Consider the following 24,472-nt stretch of genomic DNA (forward strand, 5'->3'; position numbering starts at 1 on the left):
CGCCTCGATCTCGGCGTCGCTGAGCACGGCCGGAGCCGCCGCGACCCCCGGGCCGGCCCCGGGCAGCAGCAGCGCCAGCGCCGCCAGCACGAGGCAGGAGCCGCCCGGCGACCCCGGAACCGGGAGCTCCATCGCCGCCGCCGCCGCCGTCCGCCCCGTCTGGCCGCGCCGCTGCCTCCGCTCGGGGGGCGGGACGGGGCGGGGGCGGCATCAGAACCAGCCCCGCGTGGGGACCGGCACGATGGGAAGAGCCCCCCTCCCCGCACCTCGAGGGCTGGGTCCCTTACTGGCGTCTCCAGCACTGGAGAAGCCACTGGGAAAAGCTAATCAAAAACAGCAGAGGCCGGCAAGGGGTGAATTTCCCAAACAAGGGGAAAAAAAAAAGGCGAGGGGCGGGGGCGGGGAAGCCAGATGTGGGAGAAAAATACTCCGATTTCGATCAAATAACAAACCGGGGCGGGGGGTGGGTGGGGAAAGGGAATGTAGTGACAGGGGCGGCTGGCACAAGCAGAAGTGGTTCGGTGGGGCTTCTTTTACCCTCTTCAGGGTTATTTTTTTCTCCCGTCCCCCTCTCTTCTGGTCTGCCGAGCTGCCCTCCTCGCTCCTGTTCCGGTGCGGGCTCAATTTACCGCGCACCGGTGGCGCTGGCACCGGTGGCACCGGCACCGGTCCTGACTGGGCCGGTGGCACCGGCACCGGTCCTGACTGGGCACCAGCAGCGGCCCGTTGAGAAGAGCTTCCCCCGCACGTCGAGGGACGTGATCCGGTCCTGGCTTCGCCCTGCGGGGACCGGGCAGCAGAGAAAAGCGAGGAGCCGCGAGTGCCGATAAAGCTGCATTTATTGGTGTCGCCAAAGCCGCAGGGGAACACGAGGGTGACCGCGGGGTCCGTGTCTGGAGGGGGCGAAGCGGGCGAGGAGCCCCCGGCCCCGCCGCGGTCACGAAACTTCTCCGCTTGGCGCCGGAGCCGCGGGGGCTTCTGCCCACTCGGAGGCTGCCGGGGCTCTCAGCTCCCATCGGATGTACTCGGCTGTGGCGGGAATAAAAGAAGAGCGGGATCAAAATGGGTGGGAGTTAAAAGCAGGGGGATCCTCCCCGCCGCTTGGCAGCCGTTCGCGGGGTCCCCGGTGACCGCCCCCGGCGCGGGTGGCCGTGCAGGGCTCGTGCTCCTCGCGCTCGAGCTGCTCGTCGCGGTGCAGCGAGGGCGGCCCCGTCTCGCCCAGCAGCTCTGCGGGGACCAGAGGGGCGCGTTGGAGGTGGGGGACGGGACCCCGCCGCTGTCACCCTCCCTTGGTGTCCCCTCTGGGCAGGGGATAATGCGGGCGGGGAGGGTCGAATCGAGTCTGAGACACTACAGGGAAAATAACTGCAAAAGCAGCAACTTCACAGGAATGAATTTCCCAACAGGAGGAAAGCTAAAGGGGAAGTGAGACATATTTCAAAGAAAAATACTCCCATTCCGGGGCCATGACGGGATGAGGACAAGGGTGGTCGTTTGGTGCAGCTTCTTCCTCCTGCTTATTTATTTATTTACTTTCCCTCTAATTCCCCCTCCCCACGCCGCCCCCGCCGCCCCCGAAGAGCTTGAGCTGAACTTGACACCCACCGACTCCTTCCTCCTCTTCCTCCTCGTCCTCATCATACTCATCATAGTGGCAAGGCAGCAGCCACGGGGATGGCCAGGTGGGGTCTTCTGCCCAGGACATCTGCAGAGGGGTCTGCGGTCCTTCGGGATCCCCCTCGAGGAGGGCAGCCGCTGCTTTTTGGGTCCAGTTCGGCAGCTTCTCCTCGGGCTTCTTGGGGACGCTGCGACCTTCCTTCTCAGGAGTATTGTTCTTCTCGGGGTTGTTGGCGACTACGGGACGCAGAGGGGGATCGATGGGGTCGGGGGCACCGGTGAGCCCAGGAAAGGCTAGTGGGGCTGCCCCACATCCCTGGGTGCCCAGCACCGCCACCCATGGCCCATGCCTGGGCTCTCTTGCAGTGCCCCGCACTCCTAGGTGCCCCCATCCCCATCCCGCCCCCCGGATGCCCCTAGAAAGTCCCGTCCCTTCCCCGCCGTCCCCGGCCGGCGCCCGGAGCAGGGGCCGGTGCCGGTCGCTCACCCTCGGTCGTGCTCGGGGGGAGAGCGGCGCAGACGGGTCCGGGGCTGGGACCGGGCTCCCCGCGCTGGCTGCCCCGGGTCCGGCCCATCTGAATGTCCGTGATCCTCCCTTCGGTGAGTGGGTCCGAAGCCGCCCCGAGGCATTGATCCAGTCTCGGCCAGTGCTCCGGTCCCGGTCCCGGCACCGCGAACGCCATCGCGGCCGCTGCGGGGCGGGACGCGGGGGCGGCACCGGCCCCGCGTGGGGACAGTGACGATGCCCGCACGGGCAGCGCTGGGCGGAGAATTGGGAGGAGAGGAACCTCGTAGAGTTCAGCGGAGGCAAGAGCCGGGTCCGCCCCCAGGGAGGGACAGGCCGGGGGGGACCTGCTGGAAAGCAGCTCTGCGGAGAAGGGTCTGGGCGTCCTGGTGGCCACCAAGGTGACCACGGGCCAGCGCTGGGCCCTGGTGGCCACCAAGGCCCCCGGGGTCCTGGGGTGTCCTTGGCAGCAGGTCGAGGGAGGGGATCCTGCCCCTCTGCTCAGCCCTGGTGGGGCCACATCTGCAGTGATGCATCCAGTGCATGGATCCCCGGGAAAGAGGGACATGAAGCTGCGGGAGAGGCCTACACAGGGCTTTGGAGATGAGGAGGGGCCCGGAGATGCTGCAGAGCCGCCAGGACGCCGTGCTGGGCACCTCCAGCCTGGGCAGCTGAGAGAAGCGAGGGGCCGCGCGTGCCGACAGAGCTGCTTTTATTGGTGTCGCCAAAGCCATGGGGGGAACGGGGGGTGCCGCCTCCGTGTGGGCCCTGCCCTGGAGAGCGGGGTCCCCCCGGTCCCCCCCGGGCGCACCGGGAGCGGCCAGCGCCTAGTCCCCGAAGTTCACGGTGTAGGTCTCGGCCGTGGTGAAGGGCCTCGCGGTGGCCGTGCCCGCCAGCTCTGCCGCCGTCCCCGTCGCCGGTTCCGTGGCCACCGTCTCGTCGCTCTCCGTGGCCCATGACCCGGCGGTGGGAGGCTCCTGGCTCCGGGGCACCGCGACGGTGCTGCTGAAGAAGGGCACGGACATGGCAGCCGTGGGCGCCGGGCCACCTCCGCCGCCGGCGTCTGCGGTGCCCTCGGGGCGCTGCAGCCGCTGGCGCTGGCGCAGGCGGTGCCGCAGGCGCAGGCGGTACCGCAGGTACTCGCGGGGCGTCATGGGGCGGCCCAGGCCCGGGCGGCGCAGGGGCCGCCGGCTCTGGAGGGCCATGATCTCGCGGATGCGCTTCCAGTTGGAGCGCGCCAGGGTGAAGTCGCAGCGCGTGGCCCCCAGGTCGTAGAGGACGCTGCAGGTCTTCACGACGGGGTTGTAGCCCTCGGCGCGGGCCGACACGCGGTACTCGCCCGGGTTCAGGATGCGCCAGTAGTCGCCACCGGCACCTGCCAGAAAACAGAGGTGCCACTGCGGTGCCACCCCGTCCCCTCCAAGCGTCACCCCCCGCCTTACCTGTCCACACGCCGCGTCCCATGCCGGCCACCAGCACGGTGGCGTTGGCGATGGGCTGGCCCTGCTGGTCCGTCACCAGCCCCTTGATGCCCCGGTGCACCTGCGCGAGGGACGGGAGGGTGGTGGGCGCTGCCGGGGCCGGGGGCCGCCCGCGGCACCCGCCACCCACCTGCTCCATGAAGGTGAGCAGAGCCTCCTTGTTGTCCTCCCACTCGCGCCGCAGCTCGCTGCCGTGCGGGAACTTGTCACAGCCCAGGTAGATGGAGAGCTCCAGGCAGTCGGTGTGCAGGTAGCTGAAGTCGTTCATGGCTGGCGGAGAGAGCGGAGGGAAGATGATGCCGATGCCGATACCTCCGTATCCACCCGTTGCGGGCGCAGAGGGCAGGGAGCGTCGCTTACTGCCCGCCCGCGGGCGCCACTGGGCGCCCTGCACGATGCCGGTGCCCTGGGTGGCGTCGGGCGCGTGGCAGCCGCCGCGGAAGCTCTCGCTCATGGCCAGGTGCGCCGAGGCGTAGGAGATGGCGAGCCAGCGGAAGACGGCGTGGTCGGGCGTCTCCCGCACCTCGGGCCGCTCGTCCTCCTCGCTGCCGCCTCGCAGCGGCGCCGCGGGGTGGCCCGGCGGCGGCGGCGGCGGCGCCGCGTCGTACGGGTAGGACACCAGCCGCTCGCCGCCCTGCAGGTTGGCGCCGAGCACGAAGGGCGTCTTCTCCATCCACGCCATCACGGCGCGCGTCTCTGCCGCCACCTGAGGCCACGGGCACGGACAGGGGCGCTGCCGTCGCCTCCCCGCACACGACAGGGCCTTGCCGCGTGCCGCCACCTCCCCTCACGCGCCACGGCCTCCCCTCACATGCTGCGGCCTCCCCTCGTGCACTGTGGCCTCCCCTTTCATTCCACGGCCTCCCCTCACGCACCACGGCCTCCCCTTGCAATCCACGGCCTCCCCTTGCATTCCACAGCCTCCCCTTGCATTCCATGACCTTCTGTCACGCACCACAGCCTCCCCTCGCATGCTACAGCCTCCTCTCATGCACTGTGGCCTCCTCTTGCATTCCACAGCCTCGCCTCATGCACCACAGCCTCCCCTTACATTCCACGGCCTCCCCTCATGCACCACAGCCTCCCCTCGCATGCCGCAGCCTCCCCTCATGCACCATGGCCTCCCCTTGCATTCCATGGCCTCCCCTTATGCACCACGGCCTCCCCTCATGCACCGTGGCCTCCCCTTGCATTCCACGGCCTCCTCTTGCATCCCACGGCCTCCCCTCATGCACCGTGGCCTCCCCTTGCATTCCACGGCCTCCCCTTGCATTCCACAGCCTCCTGTCATGCACCACAGCCTCCCCTCAGAAGTTGCAGCCTCCCCTCACGCACCGTGGCCTCCCCTTGTATCCCACAGCCTCCCCTCATGCACCACGGCCTCCTCTTCCATTCCACGGCCTCCTGTCACGCACCACAGCCTCCCCTCGCATGCCACAGCCTCCCCTCATGCACCGTGGCCATGCCCCCATGCCCTGCAGGTCTCCCCTCAGAAGCTGCAGCCTCCCCTCACGCACCATGGCCTCCCCTTGCATCCCACGGCCTCCCCTCATGCACCGTGGCCTCCCCTTGCATTCCACGGCCTCCTCTTGCATTCCACGGCCTCCCCTCATGCATCGTGGCCTCCCCTTGCGTTCCACGGCCTCCCCTTGCATTCCACAGCCTCCTGTCATGCACCACAGCCTCCCCTCAGAAGCCGCAGCCTCCCCTCACGCACCGTGGCCATGCCCCCATGCCCTGCAGCCTCCCCTCACGTGCCACGGCCTCCCCTCGTGCCCCGCAGCCTCCCTTCGCCGCCCCCGCGGCGCCACGCTCACCGCGGCGCCCTCGTCCAGGTAGTGCTCGGGCACGGGCAGCCGCTGCTCGGGGAAGCGCGGCGGCACCCGCTGCCGCTCCTGGGCCGCCCAGAGCGGCGCCGCCAGGTCGGGGAAGTTCTCAAAGAGGTCGTAGCCCTCCTCCGTCCAGTGGCCCAGCGCCCAGTTGCCCAGCTCGGAGCCCTGCAGGCGAGCGCTGAGCACCCCGGGGCGGCCGCCCGCGCGGCGCGTCCCCCACGTCCCCCGCGTCCCCCGCGTCCCCTGCGTCCCCCGCGTACCGCGGTGCGGGCCAGCTCGTAGCCGTCGGGGTTGAGGGAGGGCACGAGGTGGATGCGGGTCTCAGTGACGAGCGCGCGCACGCGTGGGTTGCCGTCCCGGTACTCCTTGCACAGGAACTGCATGAGCAGCAGCAGCAGCTCCCGGCCCAGCACCTCGTTGCCGTGCAGCCCGGCCGTGTAGCGGAACTCGGGCTCGCCTGCGGCCACGGCGCCTCGTCACACCCCGCCAAGGGGCCCGGCCGCTGCCGTGCCGGCCCCCGGGGCCACCCCGGCCTCACCGGTCTCGTGCTCGCCCGGATTGTCGGAGATCTCCATGGCGTAAAGCTTGAGCCCCCGCGAGCTCTTGCCGATGTTGTAGATGCGGGTGATGGTGGGACACTCCTCGTTGACCACCTTCATGAGCTGGGGACGCGTGGGGACAAGCGGTGACGCACGTCTGCAGGACGGGCACGGGCACAGACCCGGGCCATTGCAGCGCCCCGGCCTCACCTGCCGCATGTCCTTGTAGCTGTGGTGGCGGAAGTCCAGGTTGTCACTGGATGTCACCTCGTTCTGCTGCGTGTAGTAGCTGCTGACACCTGTATGGGGGAACAGCGCGTTGGCACTGCCACCGACCGCCGTCCCCGTCCCCGTCCCTGCGCGCGCTCTCACCGGAGAGAGGGCAGCCCAGCACCTCGAGGCGCATGCAGAGGCTGCCGTTCCAGCTCTGCGGGAAGATGCGGATGTACCGGCCCACCACGGGCTCCGGGAACTCGGTCAGCACCGGCGTGTCCTTGTCCACGTTGCCATAAAACATCTGGCGCGGGGAGGCAGAGACGGGGACGGAGCTGGACAGGGTGCCCCGGGCACGGGCGCGCGCCGGGGTGTCCCCCACCTACCATCTCCTCGTAGCCGTTGGTGTACATCACCCACGTCTGGCTGTCATTGCTGACGCCCACGTAGAAGCGGGTGACGAAGTCCTCGCTGGGGGACGGAAGGGGACAGGCTGAGCGGGCAGCGGCGCCGCGGCGAGCGCCGCGAGGCCCCACGGCCGCCCCTACTGGAGCTGCGAGTCCCGGCCCTGGGTGACGACGCCGGTGAACTTGGTGGTGCGGCGGGTGTCCACCTCCAGCCAGTGCGTGCGCCCGTCGTCCTCGGCGCACCAGGCGCCGTCGAAGAAGTCGTCCTCGTTGGCACCCGCCTGGTGGGGACAGGGTGGCCCGTGGGCACCGGGAGGTGGCACTGGTGGCACGGGGAGCCCCTCACCCCGCGTCGGGGCTCACCTGCATGTTGAGGCGCCCGCGCTGGGCGCCCAGGCCGTGGCGCAGCATGGACGAGGCCAGGAGCTGCTCGTCCTCGATGCGGTGGGACTCCAGCCCGATGGGGGGACACTCTGCCACGAGGGGGGGGCAGGGAAAGGGGGGTGGCACCGGTGTCCCCTGGGGGGTCCCATGCCGCCCCCCGCGCTGGGACCCACTCACTCGTCTTCTCCTCCGGAGGCGCCCGCTCGTCCTCATCTGGGTCCCACTTCTTCCCACCGGGTTTTTTGGGTTTTCCTAGGAAAAAGGGAGTGAAATGGAGAAGGCAGAGGAAGAGGCTGGAGTAGGTGGGCAGCACCCAGAGGGCAGCACCCACCTTTGCGGTCACGGCCTTTCTCCTCTGCCCAGGGGTCCTCTTCTTCCTCCTTGCTGCTGCCACCCTTCTTGTGCGTCCCTGGGCCAGAGGAGGGGATCAGGCAGGTGACACCCTCCCCAATGGACTATCACCCACCCTGAGGGACCCATTACTCATCCCAAGGGACCCATCACTTGCCCTGAGGAACCCGTCACCCTTTCCAATGGACCTATCACCCATCCAGAGGGCCCCATCACCCACCCTGAGGGACCCGCCACCCAGGCCAAGGGACCCATCACCGCCCTGAGGGACCTCATCACTCACCCGGCTTGAGTTTCTCCTCGTCCGTCTCCATCTCATCCTCTTTATCCGGATATTTCTCGGGCTTCGCTGGTGGTGGCGGTGGCAGCGGTGGCAGCCCGTAGTCCACTGCAGGCAGGAACCAAGGAAGGGGGCACTGGGGGGACACCCGAGGGGGACACTGAGCGCCCTGAAGTGGGGACAGGGGGGCTCAACACTCACGGTCATCATAGTCGGGGCGCTCCAAGCCGTCCTCATAGTCCCGCTCTGGTGGCGGCGGTGGCGGCGGCTGGGGCTCAGCTAAGGGGCAAGAGGGGCTGTGCCAGGGCAGGCACCGGGGGTCCCTGCACCCCACAGTCCCCAAGCGCCCCACGGTGTCCCCTCTGTCCCCAACTCCCTGCACTCACTCGGCTTCTCCGCTTCAGGCCAGACCCGCGGGGGCTTCTGCCTGCTCGGGGGCTTGCGGGGTCTCTGCTGCCGACGGATGTACTCGACTGCAGGTGGCAAAAGACACGGAGGGGAGGGTAAATGTGGGGACAAAAGGCCCCATGGCCACCCTTGGGGACCTCAGGGTGTCCCCCCCTGCGCAGACACCCGTACAATCCTCATAGTCCTCGCGCTCAAGCTGGTCATTGTAGTCCAGCGTGGGCGGCTCCGTCTCCTCGGGCAGCTCTGCGGGGATGAGGGATGTGTTGGAGGGGGGTCACCACAGCTGTCACCCCCTCTTTGTGTCCCTATGTCCCCCCATCCCGCTGTGCTCACCAAAATCCCCCCCGGGCCATCGCTCCTCTGCTCCCGGCTCTGGTGGCAGCTCCTCAGCTTCTCCTGGGGACAGAGGCAGAAGGACAGAGGGGTGGTGGGGGGACCCCCCATGCCATCCCCTTTGGTCAGGGGGACAACGCAGGGGGCGGGGGTGAAATGAGGATGAGAAACTGCAGGGAAAAGATAATCAAAAAGAGCAGCAACCGCTGAGGAATGAACTTCCCAAGCAGAGGAGAAAAAAAGGAAGGAAGGGAGCCAGATTTGGGAGAAAAATACTGCGATTCCGAGCAAATAACAGAAGAGGGGGAGTCGCGGGGGGGGGATCGGGATGGAGTGGGGCGGGGGGGCGGAGGCGGCGGAGAAGCGGCGCGGGGGGGAATTGCTCTGGCTGTTTTTTAAGCCCTTTTTTGGGTTATTTTTCCTTCAAATTCCGCGTCTGGTCTGGCGAGCCGCCCCCCCCGCCCCGCGGTGCGGGCTCACCTCGCCGCCCGCCTCCTTCCTCCTCCTCCTCCTCCTCGTAGGGCCAAGGCGGCAGCGGCGGGGGGGGTCCGGCGGGGTCCTCAGTCCGGGGCGGCGGCGGCGGGGGGGACCGCGGCGCCTCGGGCCCCTCCTCGGGGAGCGCGGCCGGTGCCCCGGGTTTCTTCCCACCCGCCGCTTTTTTGGGCGCTTTGGGCTGCTTCTCCTTGGGCTTCTTGGAGCCCTTGGGGCCATCGGCGGTGCCTTTGGGCGGCTTCTCCTTGGGCTTCTTGGGGGGTTTCTCCTTCTGCTTGTCCTTCTTGGAGCCTTTGGGCTTCTTGGGGGCTTTGGGACCTTTCTCCTTCTTGGGCTTCCCGGGCTTCTCGGCCTCGGCGAGCGTCACCAGGACGGTTCCTGCGGGACGGGAATGGGGGGTCTCCGGGGGTATCCCGGTATCCCGCCGGGGGTATCCCGGTATCCCGTCCCTCCGGGTCCCTGCAGCGCCAGCCCCTTCCCGCCGCCCCGCGCCAGTGCCCAGGTGCTGCGGGGGAGGCGAGGGGTCACTCACCCCTCCCGGGTTCGGGATTCGCTCCCGCCGCTCCGACCGGCCCGGGTTTGGGCCCGGGCTCGGGGCCGGGGTCGCGGCCGGCCAAGCCGCGCAGAATCGCCTCGATCTCGGCGTCGCTGAGCGGGGGCGGCGTCGCCGCGACCCCCGGGCCGCCCCCGGGCAGCAGCAGCAGCGCCAGCGCCGCCAGCACGAGGCAGGAGCCGCCCGGCGAGCCCGGAACCGGGAGCTCCATCGCCGCCGCCTCGGCTGCCGCCCGCCCCGTCCGGCCGCGCCGCTGCCTCCGCCGCCGCCGGGGCTCGGGACGGGGGGCGCGGGGCGGGACGGGGCGGGGCGCGGGGGCGGCTCCGGCCCCGCGTGGGGACGGCGACGCGAACGACACTGGATGGCACCGGCGCTGCGTGCGAACCGGCACCCGGGACCGGCTCTGCGGGGCCCCCCCTGCACCAGGGAGACACCCCTGACAGGGACCAAAATGGGATGCGCACAGTAGGTGCTCTGGCTGCACCCGCACTGCACCTGGGATGCGCCCGGGATGCACCCGGGATGGAACCGGGATGCGCCCAGGATGCATGCGCACTGCACCCGGGATGCAACTGGAATGCACCTGGGATAGAACTGGGATGCACTCGCCCTGCATCCAGAATGCATCCAGGATGCACGCGCACTGCACCCAGGATGCAACTGGGATGCACCCAGGATGCACGCGCACTGCATCCGGGATGCACCTGGGATGCCCCGGGATAAACCCACACTGCGCACAAAGGCCTTGCCCGCTCGTGGCACTCGGGACCACTTGCATGCCCGTAGTGTGCAGGCTGCACATGGGAGCCCCTGCGCACGCCCTGCACAGGGGACACACTTGCATGGCCCCTGCAGCACCCCAGGGTGCAGCCCCCACGGGTGCCGGGGGGATTCACCCCTATCCCAGCAATAAAACTGCTTTTCCCCTTTTGGAACCTGGACAAATCCACAGCAGGGCCCGGGCAGCTCCAAACCACCCCCCGCAAGGCCCCGGTATCCCGGAGCAGCCGGAGGGGTCCCGCAGGCTCCCCGGGAGCGGCTGGCGGGCGGCTGGGGGCCACGTGGCCGGGCTGGCCTCAGGCCCCCCGCGCTCGTGACACGGATGAGGCGCCCGCGCGCCGTGAGTCACCTCCCAGCAACGCTGCGGCCGCTTCCGCGGGCCCGGGCGGAAACGAGACGGGAAGGGGCCCAGGCGCCCCACGCCACCCCCCAGCCAGCACCCCCCACCCGCCATACAGCCCCCCCAAGGGCAGCCACCCCATAGAGCCCCCCAGAGCGGGACCCCCATCGTGCGGTCCCCCCCAGAACAGCACCCCAGTGCACCCCCCTCGCAGAGCACCCCACTAGCCCCCCACCCACCCACGCCATAGCCCCCCCACAACTGCTTCCCCGGACCCCCCCCCCCCCAGACCCCCCTCCCAGTATAATCGCCCCCTCCCCCTCCTCGCCCCGCCCCCCCGGGCTCCCCCCCGGCCCCCCCGCCCCTTCCTGCCCCGCCCGGCCCGGCGCCGCCGCCCGGTTCCGCGCAGGGGCCGCCCCGGCCGGTGTCGCCGTCGCCGTGTCCGTGTGTCCGTCCGCGCAGGTGGCTGCTTCTCGGGCGGGGGGGTCTGTCTGTCCGCCCGTCGTGGGGGGGGGGGGGAGGGGGTCGGGCTACCTGTGGGGGGGCAGGGGGGTCCGTCTGTCCGTCCGTCCATGCGCCTGTCGGGACGCCTGTCTGTCTGTCTGTCTGTCTGTCGAGGTGCCTGTCTGTCTGTCTGTCTGTCTGTCGGGATGTCCCCTCCAGCCGTCGGGGCATCCCCTCTACCTGTTGGGGGTCCGTCTGTCTGGCAGGGTGTCTGTCTGTCCATCAGGGTGTCTGTCAGGTGTCCAACTACCCTCGGGGTGTCCGTCTAACCGTCAGGGTCTCCATCTATCCCATGAGGTGTCTCTGTATCCATCCAAGTGTCCGTCTGACTCTCAAGTTGTCTGTCAGGGTGTCTGTCTCTCTGTGGGGGTGTCTGTTGGCCTGTCCCTCTGTCCTTCAGGGTGTCCGTAGGGGTGTCTGCCCATCCACTAGGGAGTCTGTCTGTCTGTCAGGGGGCCCAACAGAGTGTCCGTCTGACCTTCAGGGTGTCCCTCTATCCACTGAGGGTCTATCTATTCAGCAGGGTGGCTGTCTGTCCTGCAGAGCATCCATCCACCCTCTGGAGTGTCCATCGGAGCGTCCGTCCCCACCAAGCCACCTCTACCCACCATGTATACATCATTGCCCAAAAGGTACCATCCCCCCCACCACCATGTCCCCACTGCCACCATTGCCTTGGTGCCATGTCCCCCACCCCCGTGTCACCACCACCCCCGGTTCACGGCCACCGTCCCCGCAGCGGCTCCCCCTTCGGCCCCGAGGCCACCCAGCCCGGCCTGCACGTGTGGCGGGTGGAGAAGCTGCGGCCCGTGGCCGTGCCCGAGGCCACCGCCGGCGTCTTCTGCTCGGGGGACGCCTACCTGGTGCTGCACAACGGCCCCGAGGAGCGAGCCCACCTGCACCTCTGGATCGGTGAGCCGCGGTGGCACGGCATGGCACGGCATGGCGCTGCATAGTGCTGCATGGCATGGCATGGCGCTGCATGTCGCAGTGCTGCATGTCACAGCATAGTGCTGCATGGCATGGCATGGCATTGCATGTCACGGCATGGTGCTGCATGGCATGTCACGGCATAGTGCTGCATGTCACAGCATAGTGCTGCATGGCATGGCACGGCACGGCATTGTGCTACATGTCACGGCATGGGATGTCACAGCATAGTGCTGCATGTCACAGCATAGTGCGGCATGGCATGGCATGGCACTGCATGTCACAGTGCAGTGCTACATGGCATGGCATGGCACGGCACGGCACGGCACGCTCAGGGGCCGCTGTCCCCCCAGGGCGGGACTCGTCGCGGGATGAGCAGGGCGCCTGTGCCCTGCTCTCCACCCAGCTCAACGCGCTGCTGGGCGAGCGCCCCGTGCAGCACCGCGAGGTGCAGGGCAACGAGTCCGACACCTTCATGGAGTACTTTCCGCACGGCGTCCAGTACCAGGTACGGGCGCCCGGCAGCCTTGTGGGTGCTGAGGAGCCCCACCGGGTGCCTGGAAGCCTCGCTGGGTGCTTAGCACCCACACTGGGAGCTCAACATCCCTGCTGGGTGTCCAGCATCCGTAGCCTGCCTGGAGGGTGCTTTTCATCCTCATGGGTGCTCAGCATGCCTTCGGGTGCTCAGCATCCTCAGTGGGTGCTCAGCATCCTCAGTGGGTGCTCAGCATCCCCCTTGGGTGCTCAGCATCCCCACTAGGTGCTCAGCATTCCCCTTGAGTGCTCTGCATCCTCAGTGGGTGTTCTGCTTCCCCACTAGATGCTCAGCATCCTCGATGGGTGCTCTGCTTCCCCACTGGGTGCTCAGCATCTCCACTAGATGCTCAGCATCCTCAATGGGTGCTCTGCATGCCCCTTGGGTGCTCAGCATCCCCACTAGGCACTCAGCATTCCCCTTGGATGCTCAGCATCCTCAGTGGGTGCTCTGCATCACTGCTGGGTGCTCTGCATCCTCACTAGGTGCTCAGTATCCCCACTGGGTGCTCAGCATCTTCTATGGGTGCTCTGCACCTCTACTGGGTGCTCAGCGTCCTCGATGGGTGCTCTGCATCCCCCTTGGGTGCTCAGCATCCCCCTTGGGTGCTCAGCATCCTCGATGGGTGCTCAGCATTCCCCTTGGGTGCTCTGCATCCCCCTTGGGTGCTCTGCATCGCTGCTGGGTGCTCAGCCTTGCTGCCAGGGCGCTCAGCACCCTGCCATGTCCCCAGGAGGGCGGCGTGGCCTCGGCGTTCAGGACCGTGCACCCGGCCACCGCCCCGGGCGCCAGGCACCGCCTCTACCAGGTGAAGGGCAGGAGGACCATCCGGGCCACCGAGCGGGACCTCAGCTGGGCCAGCTTCAACACGGGCGACTGCTTCATCCTCGACCTGGGCCAGGTGGGAGCGGGGCCGGTGGCACAGGGACAAGCCAGGCCGGGCCACCTCAGTGACGCTGCTGCCTCTCTGCCTTCCCCAGAGCATCCTAGTGTGGTGCGGGGCCAAGGCCAATGTGCTGGAGCGCAACAAGGCGCAGGATTTGGCCACCGCCATCCGGGACAGCGAGCGGCGCGGCAAGGCCCGCGTGGAGGTGGTGGCTGACGGCGAGGAGCCCCCTGAGATGCTGCAGGTGACCGGGCGCACCCAGGTGTCCCCCTGCACTGGCCTCGGTGGCTTGAGGCTGTCCCTGTTCTTCTGGCCCTCCAGGTGCTGGGTCCCAAGCCGGCCTTGCAGGAGGGCAGCCCCGAGGAGGACATCACGGCCGACCAGAGGAACGCGGCGGCCGCTGTCCTCTACAAGGCCAGGAGTTGGTGGCCCTGGGGGGGACATGGGGCTGGGCACACCTGGGAGGGTGCCATGGTGGCCCTGGAGGGGACATGGGGCTGGGCACGGCTGGGGGGCGCCATGGTGGCCCTGGAGGGGACATGGGGCTGGGCACACCTGGGGAGCACCATGGTGGCCCTGGGGGGGACACAGAGCTGGGCACAGCTGGAGGGGTGCCATGGTGGCCCTGGGGGGGACATGGGGCTGGGCACAGCTGGGAGGCTGCCATGGTGGCCCTGGAGGGGACATGGGGCTGGGCACAGCCTGGGAGCACCATGGTGGCCCTGGAGGGGACATGGGGCTGGGCACGGCTGGGGGGCACCACGGTGGCCCTGGGGGGGACATGGAGCTGGGCACAGCTGGGGAGCACCATGGTGGCCCTGGAGGGGACATGGAGCTGGGCACACCTGGGGAGCACCATGGTGGCCCTGGAGGGGACATGGGGCTGGGCACACCTGGGGAGCACCATGGTGGCCCTGGGGGGGACATGGGGCTGGGCACGGCTGGGGAGTGCCATGGTGGCCCTGGAGGGGACATGGGGCTGGGCACAGCTCGGGGGGTGCCATGGTGGCCTTGGAGGGGACATGGGGCTGGGCACAGCTGGGGGGGTGCCATGGTGGCCCTGGGGGGGGACATGGGGCTGGGCACGGCCAGGGGATGCTGTGGTGGCCCTGGCCAGGGCACAGTCATGGGACACTGCCATGGCGCCCAGAGAGGCCACCAAGCTGGGGGACACCCCATGGTGACACTGTGGCCACGGGTAGGTGTCGGACGCCACGGGGCGCATGGACCTGACCCAGGTGGCCGCCAGCAGCCCCTTCAGCCAGTCCCTGCTCTGCGCCGACGACTGCTTCGTGCTGGACAACGGCGCCTGCGGCAAGATCTACGTGTGGAAAGGTGCCACCGCGGCAAGGGACGGGGACAGGGGACACCGCAGGGTGTCCCCGGGCCCAGCGCCGCCATCTCCCCCGCAGGGCGCAAGGCCAACGAGCAGGAGCGCCAGGCGGCCCTGCGGGTGGCCGAGGAGGTCATCGCCCGCATGGGCCACTCGCCCCGCACGCAGGTGGGTGCAGGGCCGGGCGCCCGTGGGGTCCCCGGTGGCCCCGTCACCTGCGGGGTCCCCAGTGCCCCTGTCACCCGTGGGGTCCCCGGTGGCCCCGTCACCCACGGGGTCCCCGGCGGAGCCGTCACCCGCGGCCACCGCAGGTGGAGATCCTGCCCCAGGGCCGCGAGAGCCCCCTCTTCAAGCAGTTCTTCAGTGGCTGGCAGTGAGGGACCGGCCACCGGCACCGTGGGGACCGGCCACCCGCACGAGGGGGACGGAGCCACCCCTGCTCACAGTGGCATCGGCTGCAAGCCCCAGTCCCCTCCGTGCCCGTCACCTCCATGCTCATGTCACCCCCGTGCCCGTCACCCCCATGCCCGTGTCCCCTCTGTGCCCATGTCACCCCGTGCCACCTCCATGCCATCACCCCCCTGCCCATCACCCCCATGCCCATGTCACTTCCATGCTCATGTCACTCCCGTGCCACCTGTGCCCATGTCACCTCCATGCTCATGTCACTCCCGTGCTGCCTCTCTGCCCATGTCACCTCCATGCCATCACCCCCATGCCCATGTCACCTCCATGCTCATGTCACTCCCGTGGCACCTGTGCCCATGTCACCTCCATACCATCACCCCATGCACATGCCACCCCCGTGCCCACGTAACCTCTGTGCCCATGTCACCTCCATGCCCGTCATCCTCATGCCATCCCCCTGCTCCCGCCACCCCAGCTCCATGCTCAGACCATGTCCCTGTCACCTCCACGCTTGCGCCATGTCCGTGTCCCCATTGTGCCCATGCCATACCCAGCCCCTGCCACCGCCATGTCCCCAAACCCTCCCTGGGCCCCTGCCCTGCTCACATCCCCCGCCGCCCTCATCCCACATCCCAGCAAATAAAGAAACGCTCCCACATCCCCCATCTCGCTGCTCCGGATCCGCTGCCGCCCTGGGGACACGGGGACACGAAGCCCATGGGGACAAGATGGGCACAACGACAAGAAGGGGCCTGGGACCCCCCAGCCCTTGGTGGCTCCCAGCTGGAGCCAAAAATGCCCTGACTTTGCCCAGCCCAGAGGGAAGGCCGGAGCAGGAGCAGCGTTTTTGGTAAAACAGGAAGAAAATTAAAATGTGTGTGTGTATATATAGTGTATACATATCTAGATATAGATGTATAGATATATATACACTAAAGGCAGGAAGAGGGAAGGCCCAGGGCGCAGGGGGCCGGGCTGGCGCGGGACGGAAAAGCCCCGGGTTTTATTGTTTCCGGGTGAGGTTCCCGCGGGAAGCGGAGGCGCCGGAGCGAGCGGAGCGGAAGGAAGAGGCCCGGAGGCGAAACAGAAAGCCAAAAACTCATGATTTCTTCCTATTTCTAAAGCGGCGTCGAGGCTGGGGGCCGCCGAGGGCGGCACCGGGCTCCTCCGCGTTCACAGTGACGTTGGGGCGACGGCGGGATCCCCCACCCGGAGGCTCCCGTTAAAACATAATAATAATAAAATAGAATCAACCCCCTCCCCAAACGCTTGCCCCAAGCAAAGCCCCCGTTTTGGGGGGAAAAGCCCCAGAAAGCCCCTGCAGAGAGAGAAGGGAAGGAGGCCCCGGGTCGGGGAATAGAGGGGGGATTGGGGGCTGCCCTGGGGGGGGCCAAGGGCAGGGACCCCCCCCCGGGGGCTCCGAGGTGGCTCAGAGGGGAGAGCAGCAGCCGGGGGCAGTCCCGGTGCCGGGGACCGGCACGATGGCACTTAAAGGGGAAGGAAATACAGGGAAAAAAGGGGGAAAAATAGGGGAATAAAGAAAAGAATGAAGGGGCAAAAAAAGGGGAAAAAAGGAAAAAAGAGGAAAAATGGGAAAAGCCACACATTGGTTGAAGGGTGGGCTGGGGGGCGAGTGCCCCGTTACTCGATGAGCTCCACGTAGTTGGCGGGGAACATGCCGAAGTGGCCGTCGGGGCCGTAGCCGCGCCACCAGCCCTCGTCAATCATCTCGATGTTGGTGATGAGGTTCTCCGGGTCGAAGGAGATCTCCGTGTCGTCGGCTGCGCGGGCACGGAGCGAGGGAGGACGGAGAGGGGGTCCCGAGCTGGCCCGGACCCCCCTCCCGGGTCCGGTTTTCCCTGCAATCCCGGCTCTTACCGGCTTGGTAGTCGTAGAGCGCGCGGGCGCACAGCCCCTTGCCCGCCAGGTCCTGCTGGTACTCGGCGCCGTAGCCGTATTGGGCATCGTCCGCGGGCGCCTGGAGGAGGGAGAGGGCATCGGGCCTCCCCGCTTGGCTCGCTCCGTCCCCGAGAAACGGGGGGATGAATCGGAGCGGCGCCCACGGCCCGGGGAGGAGGGTGGCACGAGTGGCACGAGCCCCATACGAGACACTAGAGAATCCGCGGGGAGGCTGCGTCCCCCCGTCACCCACCTGGGGAGGCTCCTCGTAGATGGCACCGTGGTCAGGTGGCTCCTCGTACGCGTCGGGCTCCTGCGCGGGCGCCAGCGGCGGGTCGGAACCGGAGCCGCCGTCGCGGCCTGCGGAGACACGCGCGGCCTCGCACCGGGACCACGCGGTCACCGGGACCAGGGGCACACGAGCCCCCGGGTGTCCCTGCGGAGGGGACGGGGCCACCCACAGAGGGACTTGGGGACGGATAAAACAGACGGAGGGGAGCGCCGGGATCCCCAGCAGGGATAGGGAACAGGCCAAGCCCAAGTGAGGTCTGCCCTGCCAAGCAGCGCTCCCAGTGTCCCAAGCACGTGGAAAACTCTTGGCTCTGTCCCCTGTCCCTCCCGGAGCCTCCGGACAAGAGCAGCATCTAGCGGCGGCTGCAGGCCGAGGCTCCGAGCTCCCCCCTTCTCCGCGGGACATTCGGGAAAGCTCCAGGCCGGAGCGTCGAGGCTCCGGGCCCGGAGCGGGTTCCCACCTGAGGCGGCTCCCGGAGAGTCCGGCGGCGTCTCCCGAGCACCGGGATGGGTGACGGCGGCCGCGGCGGAGGCCGGGGGCCCCGCGGGCTCCTTCTGCAGGAAGGGGCTGCGCAGTTTGCCTGGGGGGAGTCAGAACGGCCGCGTCGGCTCTCGGCTCCGGCCGAACATCGGTGCCAGCACCGTCGGACACGGATGCCTGTTCCCATTCAAGCCTGGAGATTATTTTTCCCTCTATTTTTTTTTCCCTTTTTGCATCCTCCTCATGTGAAACCTCCACACTTCAAAGGCAGAAAGCTGCCAAACCCCAGCAGAGCCTCCTGCGTCCCAAACGCGCGTGCCGATTCCTACCCGGCTGCGAGGCCGCCGCCGCCGCCGCGTCCGCGGGCAGCGACCGTTCCCGCTGCCTGAAGATGTCCCGGGGGTTCACGGCCCTCTGCGCGATGAGCGAGGCGGCCTCCTGCGGGAGGAGCAGCCGGACGGAGCCGAGCGGCGCCGGGATGCGCGGCCCAGCTCCGGCGCCGCGGCCCCGCGCCCCACCTGGGCTTTCTCCACCGACTCGCTCCTCCGGACGCCCTTCCGCTGCCTGGCCTCGTACTCCTCCGCCTGCTCCTTCTGCGGCACGGGAGCGGGGCCGTCACGGCCGCCGCCGCCGCCATTTCCCAGGGAATCGGGGACGAGGGACAGGGACAGTGGGACAAGAGCCGGGGGACGCGGAAGCCCCTCCGCGGGGGTCTCGGCCGCTCTCCATTGCAGGGGACAGGCCAAAAGGGACATCGGCCATGGGGACACCGGCGACGCTCACCCACTGCTGCTGCTCCTTGTCCCTGCTCTCTGCTTCCTGCTGCTGCTGGAATCTCCTGGGGTGACCAAAGGGAGAACGAGGTTTGGGAAAGGCCGTGTGAGGACAGGGGAGCACCCAGGGTTGGCCTGATCATCCCCATCCGTCCCATCTCCGAACAGGGAGGCAGTGCCCGTTCCCACTGGGAGAAGAAGGAAGGAAGGGCCCCTTCCCAAGGCGTCCCGGAGCGCCAGCCTCACTTCTGCGCCTCGATCTCGTTGGATCGGGCCTGGAAGCGCTGCTCGCGCCCGGCCGCCTCCCGCAGCTCCCGCTCGCGGCGCTCCCGCTCCAGCCGCTGCCGCTCCTCCTCCGCCCGCCTCTTCTCCTCCAGCCGCCGGTTTTCCTCGTCTTTCTGCACGAAGCCGAGCACCGAGTCACAGTTTGAATGCTCAGAGAGGCCCAAATTCCCCTAAACCTCACCCGACCCCCCCAAAACGCAGCTTCTCTTCCCAAGAAACATCACCCCCCACCACAAAGGCACCCCGGAAAGCCGGAACGGGGGCTCCGGCCCAGCCGCGCGGGGGATCCGAAACCGCCCGGAGCTCGGCCCGGGAGGGGAAGTGGCTTTCGGCAGGTTCCCGTTGGGTTTTTAACGCTGCTCCTGGTTCCCAGGAGCCGGAGGCACTGGGCACCGAGCCAGGAGAGCCCAGGGCCACTCACCTCCGCCTTGGCCCAGAAATTGTCCTTATTGACTCTCTTGATCTCGGACATCGCGTTCGTCTTCTGGTAGACGGAGCCCTGCAGGGAGGTAGAGGAGGATGTGCCAGAGCCTTCGCTGCTGGGGATCGTTTCACAAAACATCATTTCTTTGCTGCGTTTGTGTTAAAAAGAAAGCGCCTTCCCAAAAATATTTCCATATGGACAGAAAGGAAGGTGCCAGAATCCCTGGTAGCTCCATGTTTGAGGAGGAATCCTGAGATTTGGTCAACAAGCAGGTCAATGTGCTACCCCAAAGCCCACGGGGACCTTTCTGCTCCGTCACCGTGGGGCCAGGACCACAGCAGGGAGCCCGGGAAAGCTCCCGGGAATCCAACTCACCACCGGGGCCTGAGGGCCCGAGTCCTGGAACCTGCTGCTTTCCTTGTGGAAGTTGTAGTTGGCCCCCGAGGCCTTGGCCACCTTCTCCATGATGAGCTCCGGCTCCACATCCTCCTCGGCACGAGCGTTTATGGTGACGTGCGCGCCCTGGGCACGGGGACAGCCGCGGAGGGGACGTCGCTCCGGAGGCCGCCGGCCCCACGCGCGCGTCCCGGCCGCCCCGGCGCGGGAAGGGGCACAGACCTTCAAGAAGTTGGCCACGGTGCTGACGTGGTTGGCGCAGGCTCCTTTCCGCACGTCGTTGACGCCTTCACCCGTCTGCAAAGAGCCACCGGCGGGACCCCCTCACCCCAAAGCCCCTCGAGTCCCATCCTGGACGCCTCGAGCTGGGTCTGAGGGACAATCACCACCCCGTGCACCACGGCGAGGGGCTTGGGGCGATGCCAGGACACAAGGATGCGCGGGCTCCAACCCTGGGACTCGCCACCTCCCGCGGTTCTCCATACACAAGGAGATCAGGGGCCTGGAACATCTGCCCTATGAGGAGAGGCTGAGGGAGCTGGGCCTGTTCAGCTGGAGAAGAGAAGGCTGAGAGGGACCTGAGCAGTGTCTAGAGGTACCTCAAGGGAGGCAGTGAGGAGGATGGGGCTGGTCTCTTTTCAGCGGTGGCCACTGATAGGACTAGAGGTAATGGCCACAAACTGAAGCACCAAAAGTTCCATAGGAACTTAAGGAAAAATTTTTTAACAGTGAGGGTGCCAGAGCCCTGGAACAGGCTGCCCAGAGAGGTTGTGGAGTCTCCTTCTCTGGAGATCTTCAAACCCCCTTGGACGCAGCCCTGTGCCACGTGCTCTAGGTGACCCTGCGTCTGCAGGGGTTGGACTAGATGATCTCTAGAGGTCCCTTCCAACCCTAAGCATTCTATGATTCTATACATCTCCCTCAACCCGTTCCATAGGGCTCCGTCGGGTTCCTTTGGGTCCTCCAGGCACCCCCATCACCGCGCGGCGGCCGACGCGGCGCGCCCCAACGCCGCGACGCGGGGGACGCGCGCGGGCGCTCACCCAGTTGACGAGGACGTATTTGGGCAGGCCGGAGTTGGGGTCGGTGACCCTGCAGAAGGCGTACATCACCTTGCCGCTGTTGAGCTCCTCCACCATCTCGGCGAGGCCGCCGGCTGCGCCGCGACAGGACGGAGCGGCGGCTCAGGACGGAGCGGCGCCGCGGGGAGCGCCGCGAGGGGAAGGGCCGCGCCGCCGCGCTCACCTCCGCTGCCGGCCACGCGCAGGTCGTTGCTGTTGCCCTCGTAGGTGAACAGGGCCCTAGGGCGGCGGCGGGGGCGGCCTCAGCAGGGGATGGGGACCCCCGCCAGGGAACCCCAGATGCCCCCCGTCCCCATAGGGACCCCACGTGATGCTCCCCGTGCCCCCTGCACCCCCGATCTCCCCTACACCCCGTCCCAGGGATGCTCAAGCTTCCACTCCCTGCTATGGGGAGCTCCGTATGCCCCACATCTCCCCTTGCACTGCCCCCCCAAGTGCCCCGAGACCCTCCAATGTCCCTAGACCCCCCCAATGCCCCTCGAGCCCCCCCCCAGTGCCCCTCGACCCCCCAGTGCGCCCTAGACCCCCCCCAGTGCCCCTAGACCCTCCCAATGCCCCTACACCCCAAATGCCCCTAGGCCCCCCAGTACCCCTAGACCCCTCAATGCCCCTAGACCCTCCAATGCCCCTAGACCCCCCAGTGCCCCCTAGAACCGCCCCCAGTGCCCCTAGACCCCAAATGCCTCTAGACACCCCCCCACCTCCAACTTCCCATCCCCCTATGATGGGGACGTCCCCACAGGCCCCACATCACCCTATATCCCCACACACTCACCCTATGCCCCCCCCCCAATCCTATAGGCCCCATAGCTCCCTATATCCCCCCCCCACGCCCCCACACTCCCCCATTGCCCCGTGGGCCCCACATCCTTCCGCGGCCCCCACGTCCCCCGCGGGCCCCACATCCCCCCACGGGCCCCACATCCCCGCACCAGTCGGTGTCGCTGCCCGCCGCCACCACGCGCCCGTAGGCCGCCTGCAGCGCCGGCCCGTTCTTGCTGAGGTTGAGCGCCATGGCAGCGCCGCCGCTTCCGCCCCCGCCCGCCGCCGCCGCGCCCCACGCACGGACACGCCCCCCGCGCCCGGACACGCCCCCCCGCGCGCCTGGACACGCCCCCTCCCGCCCGCGCCCCGCCCTCCCACCTGGACACGCCCCTCGCTCCTAGCCACGCCCCTCCTGCCCGCCCTTACCCCTCCCGCCTGGCCAGGCCCCTCCCGCGCGACCACGCCCCCGCATAACCCCGCCCACCGCTCACGCCCCCTCCCGCCGCGCGTCCGCCCCGTCTCGGCCACGCCCCCTGCCGATCAGCCCCGCCCCATCGTTTAGCCCCGCCCCTTCTGCCCCAGGGCGTCTCGCCCCGCCCCTCTGCCCTGGCCACGCCCCCAGGCCGCGGGAACCCCGCTGTGGCCTTGGGGACACCCGTCGTGGGGTGGCCTTGGTGGCACCAACATTGCCCTGGGGACACCACTGTGGCCTTGAGAACATTGAGTGGCTCTGGGGACGCTGCCATGGCCTTGGGGACACCCTTCCCAGTGTGGCCTCATGTACATCTGTGGCCTTGGTGACACCAGTGCGGCCTCGAAGGCAACAGTGTGGCATCCGAGACATTACTATGGCCTTGGGGACAGCATCTCAATGTGGCCTTGGGGACCCCCCGTCTCAGCACAGACCCTGGGGACATTCCCATATCCTGGACTCATGCCCCGATCCCATCCGGACACCCCCGCACTGTTGGGGACACCCCTTAGGGACACCCAACACCCGCTGGGGACACCTGCCACCTACCAAGCACCCTCAGACCTTCCCAAACCCTCCCCAGCCCCACAGAGCCCCAACCACAGCAGCTCACCAAAACCCGCTTTTTTTTTTCCATAAATCCATCTCCAAAAAAAAAAGATGGTTTCAGGGCAAACCCCCTAGACTGGATTTGGGGGTTCTGCAGCATCGCAGCATTTTGCCTCATTTCTATTAATTTGTGTCTGCCGCTGGCTCCATCCTGCTGGAAGTCCCAGCATTCCTGTGCCATAGACGTGGATCCGGAGCATTGTTTAATTTTTCCCCTTGGATAACAGGAAAATACAGGTACATCCCCCCCACGCCCACCCCTCACTGTCAAAAAAAGAAAGAAAGAAAAAAAAGAATAGGAAAGAGAAAAACTACAGAATTAACATTCCTAATTTGCGGCTGCCCCTCATGCATCTCCCCCCTCTCTGTTTTGGAGCCAGAGGCCAAAACCAGGGAGAAGAGCTGAGATTTATTCCGGAGTAATAAAGGGAGGGATCCAAAACGGGGAGGGGGGAGGATGGAATGACCTCCCCCAACCCAAAACATCCTCCAGTTCCTTCGGCCTCGCTTTGCTGGAGCCCGGGGGCTGCAGAGGTTCCCCCTGCCCCGGAGCGGGAGCTGAGGCCTCACGCTGTTGTGACATGGCACAGCCCAAGCGTCACGGCCGGGGGGTGTCGGGGTGCGCCGGGGCACCCTCCGCTTGGTCCCTGCGGCAGCAGCTGCCTCTGCTGAGCCCCTTTTGTGGCTTTTTTTTCCCCAAAAAATAACCCCGCTGGGGTAGCTGGAGCAGGCTGGCAGTGCCAGCCCCCGCATGGCCCCGGGGGTCTCCCAGGCCTGGGCTAATGGGCCATTCACAGGTAGTCACCAACCCCCCCAGCTGCCCCCGGCGATTCCCCTTCCCCCATCCCATCGCATGCAATGAGTTCTGTCGGGTCTTTGCCCATGCAGGCGGAGGGGGGAGAGCGCCGCCCTCCCCGGAACCCACGGCTGCCCCCTGCCCCCCCCCAGTGTCCCCAGGCAGGGGGGACCGGGTCACCAGCGCTTTCGAGGTGACAAAAGCCTTTTCATGCCAGGGCTGAGGCGAAGCCACTGAGGGAGCTTTGTGGTGCGGACGGGCGGGGAGGGGGGAATGTCCCATTTTTTCCCAATAATTTCTCTTTTTGGGGGGGAGGTTGGTTGGATTTTTTTCCAGATGGAGCAGGTCAGAGTGAGGCCGGGTTGCACCAGGCAGCAGGGGGACATGGAAGGCATTTTGGGTGCCCCTCTTGGGGACCCAGTGTGGTGTGGGACGGGGTTGGGGGGGACACTCAGGCAGGAGGAGGGCACCCGGATGGGATGGGGGCACCCAAAGGAGGACACGGACACCTTGATGGGATGGGGATACCCAGAGAGGATGATGGCACCCAAGGTAGGATGAGGACACCCAGGATGGGCTGGGTGCCCCCGTGTGCCACAGGAGCCCCCAGATCTGATGGAGACACCCTGGGGGGACCAAGGCCACCCTGGCAGGGTGGGGACCCTCTAGATGAGTTGGTGCCACCCTGGCAGCACCCTGAGAGAGTGGGAGCACCCTGGGCAAGACTGGGACACCCCAGTGAGACAGGGATGCCCTGGATGGACCGGGAACACACTGGATGAGGCCACTCACCCATGGTGTAGACACCTCGGATGGGCCGGGAACATCCCGGCAGGATGAGAGGAACCTGGAAGAGCCAGGAGCACCCTGGCAAGATGGGGACATCCAGACATGACGGGGACACCCTGGATGGGCAGGGAGCACCCCAGGAGGATGGGAGCAGCCAACCAGGGTGGGGACACCCGGGATGGGCTGGGAGCACCTAGACATGATGGGGACACCCTAGATGGGCTGGCAGCGCTCTGGCAGGACGGGAGCACCCAGCCGTGACTGGAACACCCTGGATGGACTCGGAGCACCCAGCCGTG

General features: G+C 67.5%; 3 protein-coding genes across 3 annotated transcripts; 1 reads left to right on the top strand and 2 right to left on the bottom strand.

Annotated features, from left to right (window-relative positions):
* Nucleotides 1–2,949: 2,949 nt before the first annotated feature.
* Nucleotides 2,950–9,606, bottom strand: LOC104565983 (adipocyte enhancer-binding protein 1-like). The gene is made up of 21 exons (XM_088537832.1): nucleotides 9,375–9,606; nucleotides 8,831–9,220; nucleotides 8,351–8,413; nucleotides 8,189–8,260; nucleotides 7,992–8,082; nucleotides 7,811–7,932; nucleotides 7,613–7,717; nucleotides 7,310–7,387; nucleotides 7,156–7,230; nucleotides 6,958–7,067; nucleotides 6,736–6,875; nucleotides 6,574–6,658; nucleotides 6,347–6,491; nucleotides 6,185–6,273; nucleotides 5,974–6,097; nucleotides 5,696–5,892; nucleotides 5,421–5,600; nucleotides 3,964–4,309; nucleotides 3,734–3,873; nucleotides 3,565–3,664; nucleotides 2,950–3,497 (listed from the first exon to the last, which is right to left on the bottom strand). The coding sequence occupies exons 1-21, from the start codon at nucleotides 9,604–9,606 to the stop codon at nucleotides 2,950–2,952; spliced, it is 3,432 nt and encodes a 1,143-aa protein (XP_088393958.1).
* Nucleotides 9,607–11,597: 1,991 nt separating this feature from the next.
* On the top strand, nucleotides 11,598–15,098 carry LOC148591309 (macrophage-capping protein-like). The gene is made up of 9 exons (XM_088537776.1): nucleotides 11,598–11,651; nucleotides 11,759–11,931; nucleotides 12,303–12,457; nucleotides 13,218–13,385; nucleotides 13,465–13,614; nucleotides 13,692–13,784; nucleotides 14,573–14,705; nucleotides 14,783–14,871; nucleotides 15,015–15,098. The coding sequence occupies exons 1-9, from the start codon at nucleotides 11,629–11,631 to the stop codon at nucleotides 15,078–15,080; spliced, it is 1,050 nt and encodes a 349-aa protein (XP_088393902.1). The 5' UTR covers nucleotides 11,598–11,628; the 3' UTR covers nucleotides 15,081–15,098.
* A 1,652-nt stretch (nucleotides 15,099–16,750) lies between these two features.
* DBNL (drebrin like) lies at nucleotides 16,751–21,779 on the bottom strand. Its single transcript, XM_088537856.1, has 14 exons — nucleotides 21,675–21,779; nucleotides 20,906–20,961; nucleotides 20,704–20,816; nucleotides 19,883–19,957; nucleotides 19,640–19,786; nucleotides 19,262–19,339; nucleotides 18,802–18,953; nucleotides 18,566–18,620; nucleotides 18,301–18,375; nucleotides 18,112–18,220; nucleotides 17,763–17,882; nucleotides 17,264–17,370; nucleotides 16,990–17,089; nucleotides 16,751–16,892 (listed from the first exon to the last, which is right to left on the bottom strand). The coding sequence occupies exons 1-14, from the start codon at nucleotides 21,755–21,757 to the stop codon at nucleotides 16,753–16,755; spliced, it is 1,410 nt and encodes a 469-aa protein (XP_088393982.1). The 5' UTR covers nucleotides 21,758–21,779; the 3' UTR covers nucleotides 16,751–16,752.
* Nucleotides 21,780–24,472: the final 2,693 nt, after the last annotated feature.

The sequence above is a fragment of the Tinamus guttatus genome, unplaced genomic scaffold (assembly GCF_059628265.1).
Source record: "Tinamus guttatus ecotype Peru unplaced genomic scaffold, ASM5962826v1 Tinamus_guttatus_pri_ptg000866l, whole genome shotgun sequence".
Lineage (NCBI taxonomy): Eukaryota > Metazoa > Chordata > Aves > Tinamiformes > Tinamidae > Tinamus > Tinamus guttatus.

Bases quoted from the DNA above. Each gene is read 5' to 3' on its own strand.
- DBNL (XM_088537856.1), bottom strand. From the start codon at position 21,757: ATGGCGCTCAACCTCAGCAAGAACGGGCCGGCGCTGCAGGCGGCCTAC. The intron at 18,954-19,261 runs GTGAGTGGCCCT...GGCTTCGTGCAG, and splicing joins ATTTCTGGGCCAAGGCGGAG to AAAGACGAGGAAAACCGGCG. The intron at 18,376-18,565 runs GTGAGCGTCGCC...CCCGTGCCGCAG, and splicing joins ACAAGGAGCAGCAGCAGTGG to AAGGAGCAGGCGGAGGAGTA.
- LOC104565983 (XM_088537832.1), bottom strand. From the start codon at position 9,606: ATGGAGCTCCCGGTTCCGGGCTCGCCGGGCGGCTCCTGCCTCGTGCTG. The intron at 7,231-7,309 runs GTGGGTGCTGCC...CCTTTTTCCTAG, and splicing joins GAAAGGCCGTGACCGCAAAG to GAAAACCCAAAAAACCCGGT. The intron at 6,274-6,346 runs GTGAGAGCGCGC...TCCCCCATACAG, and splicing joins GCTGGGCTGCCCTCTCTCCG to GTGTCAGCAGCTACTACACG.
- LOC148591309 (XM_088537776.1), top strand. From the start codon at position 11,629: ATGTATACATCATTGCCCAAAAG. The intron at 11,932-12,302 runs GTGAGCCGCGGT...CTGTCCCCCCAG, and splicing joins CCACCTGCACCTCTGGATCG to GGCGGGACTCGTCGCGGGAT. The intron at 13,615-13,691 runs GTGACCGGGCGC...CTGGCCCTCCAG, and splicing joins AGCCCCCTGAGATGCTGCAG to GTGCTGGGTCCCAAGCCGGC.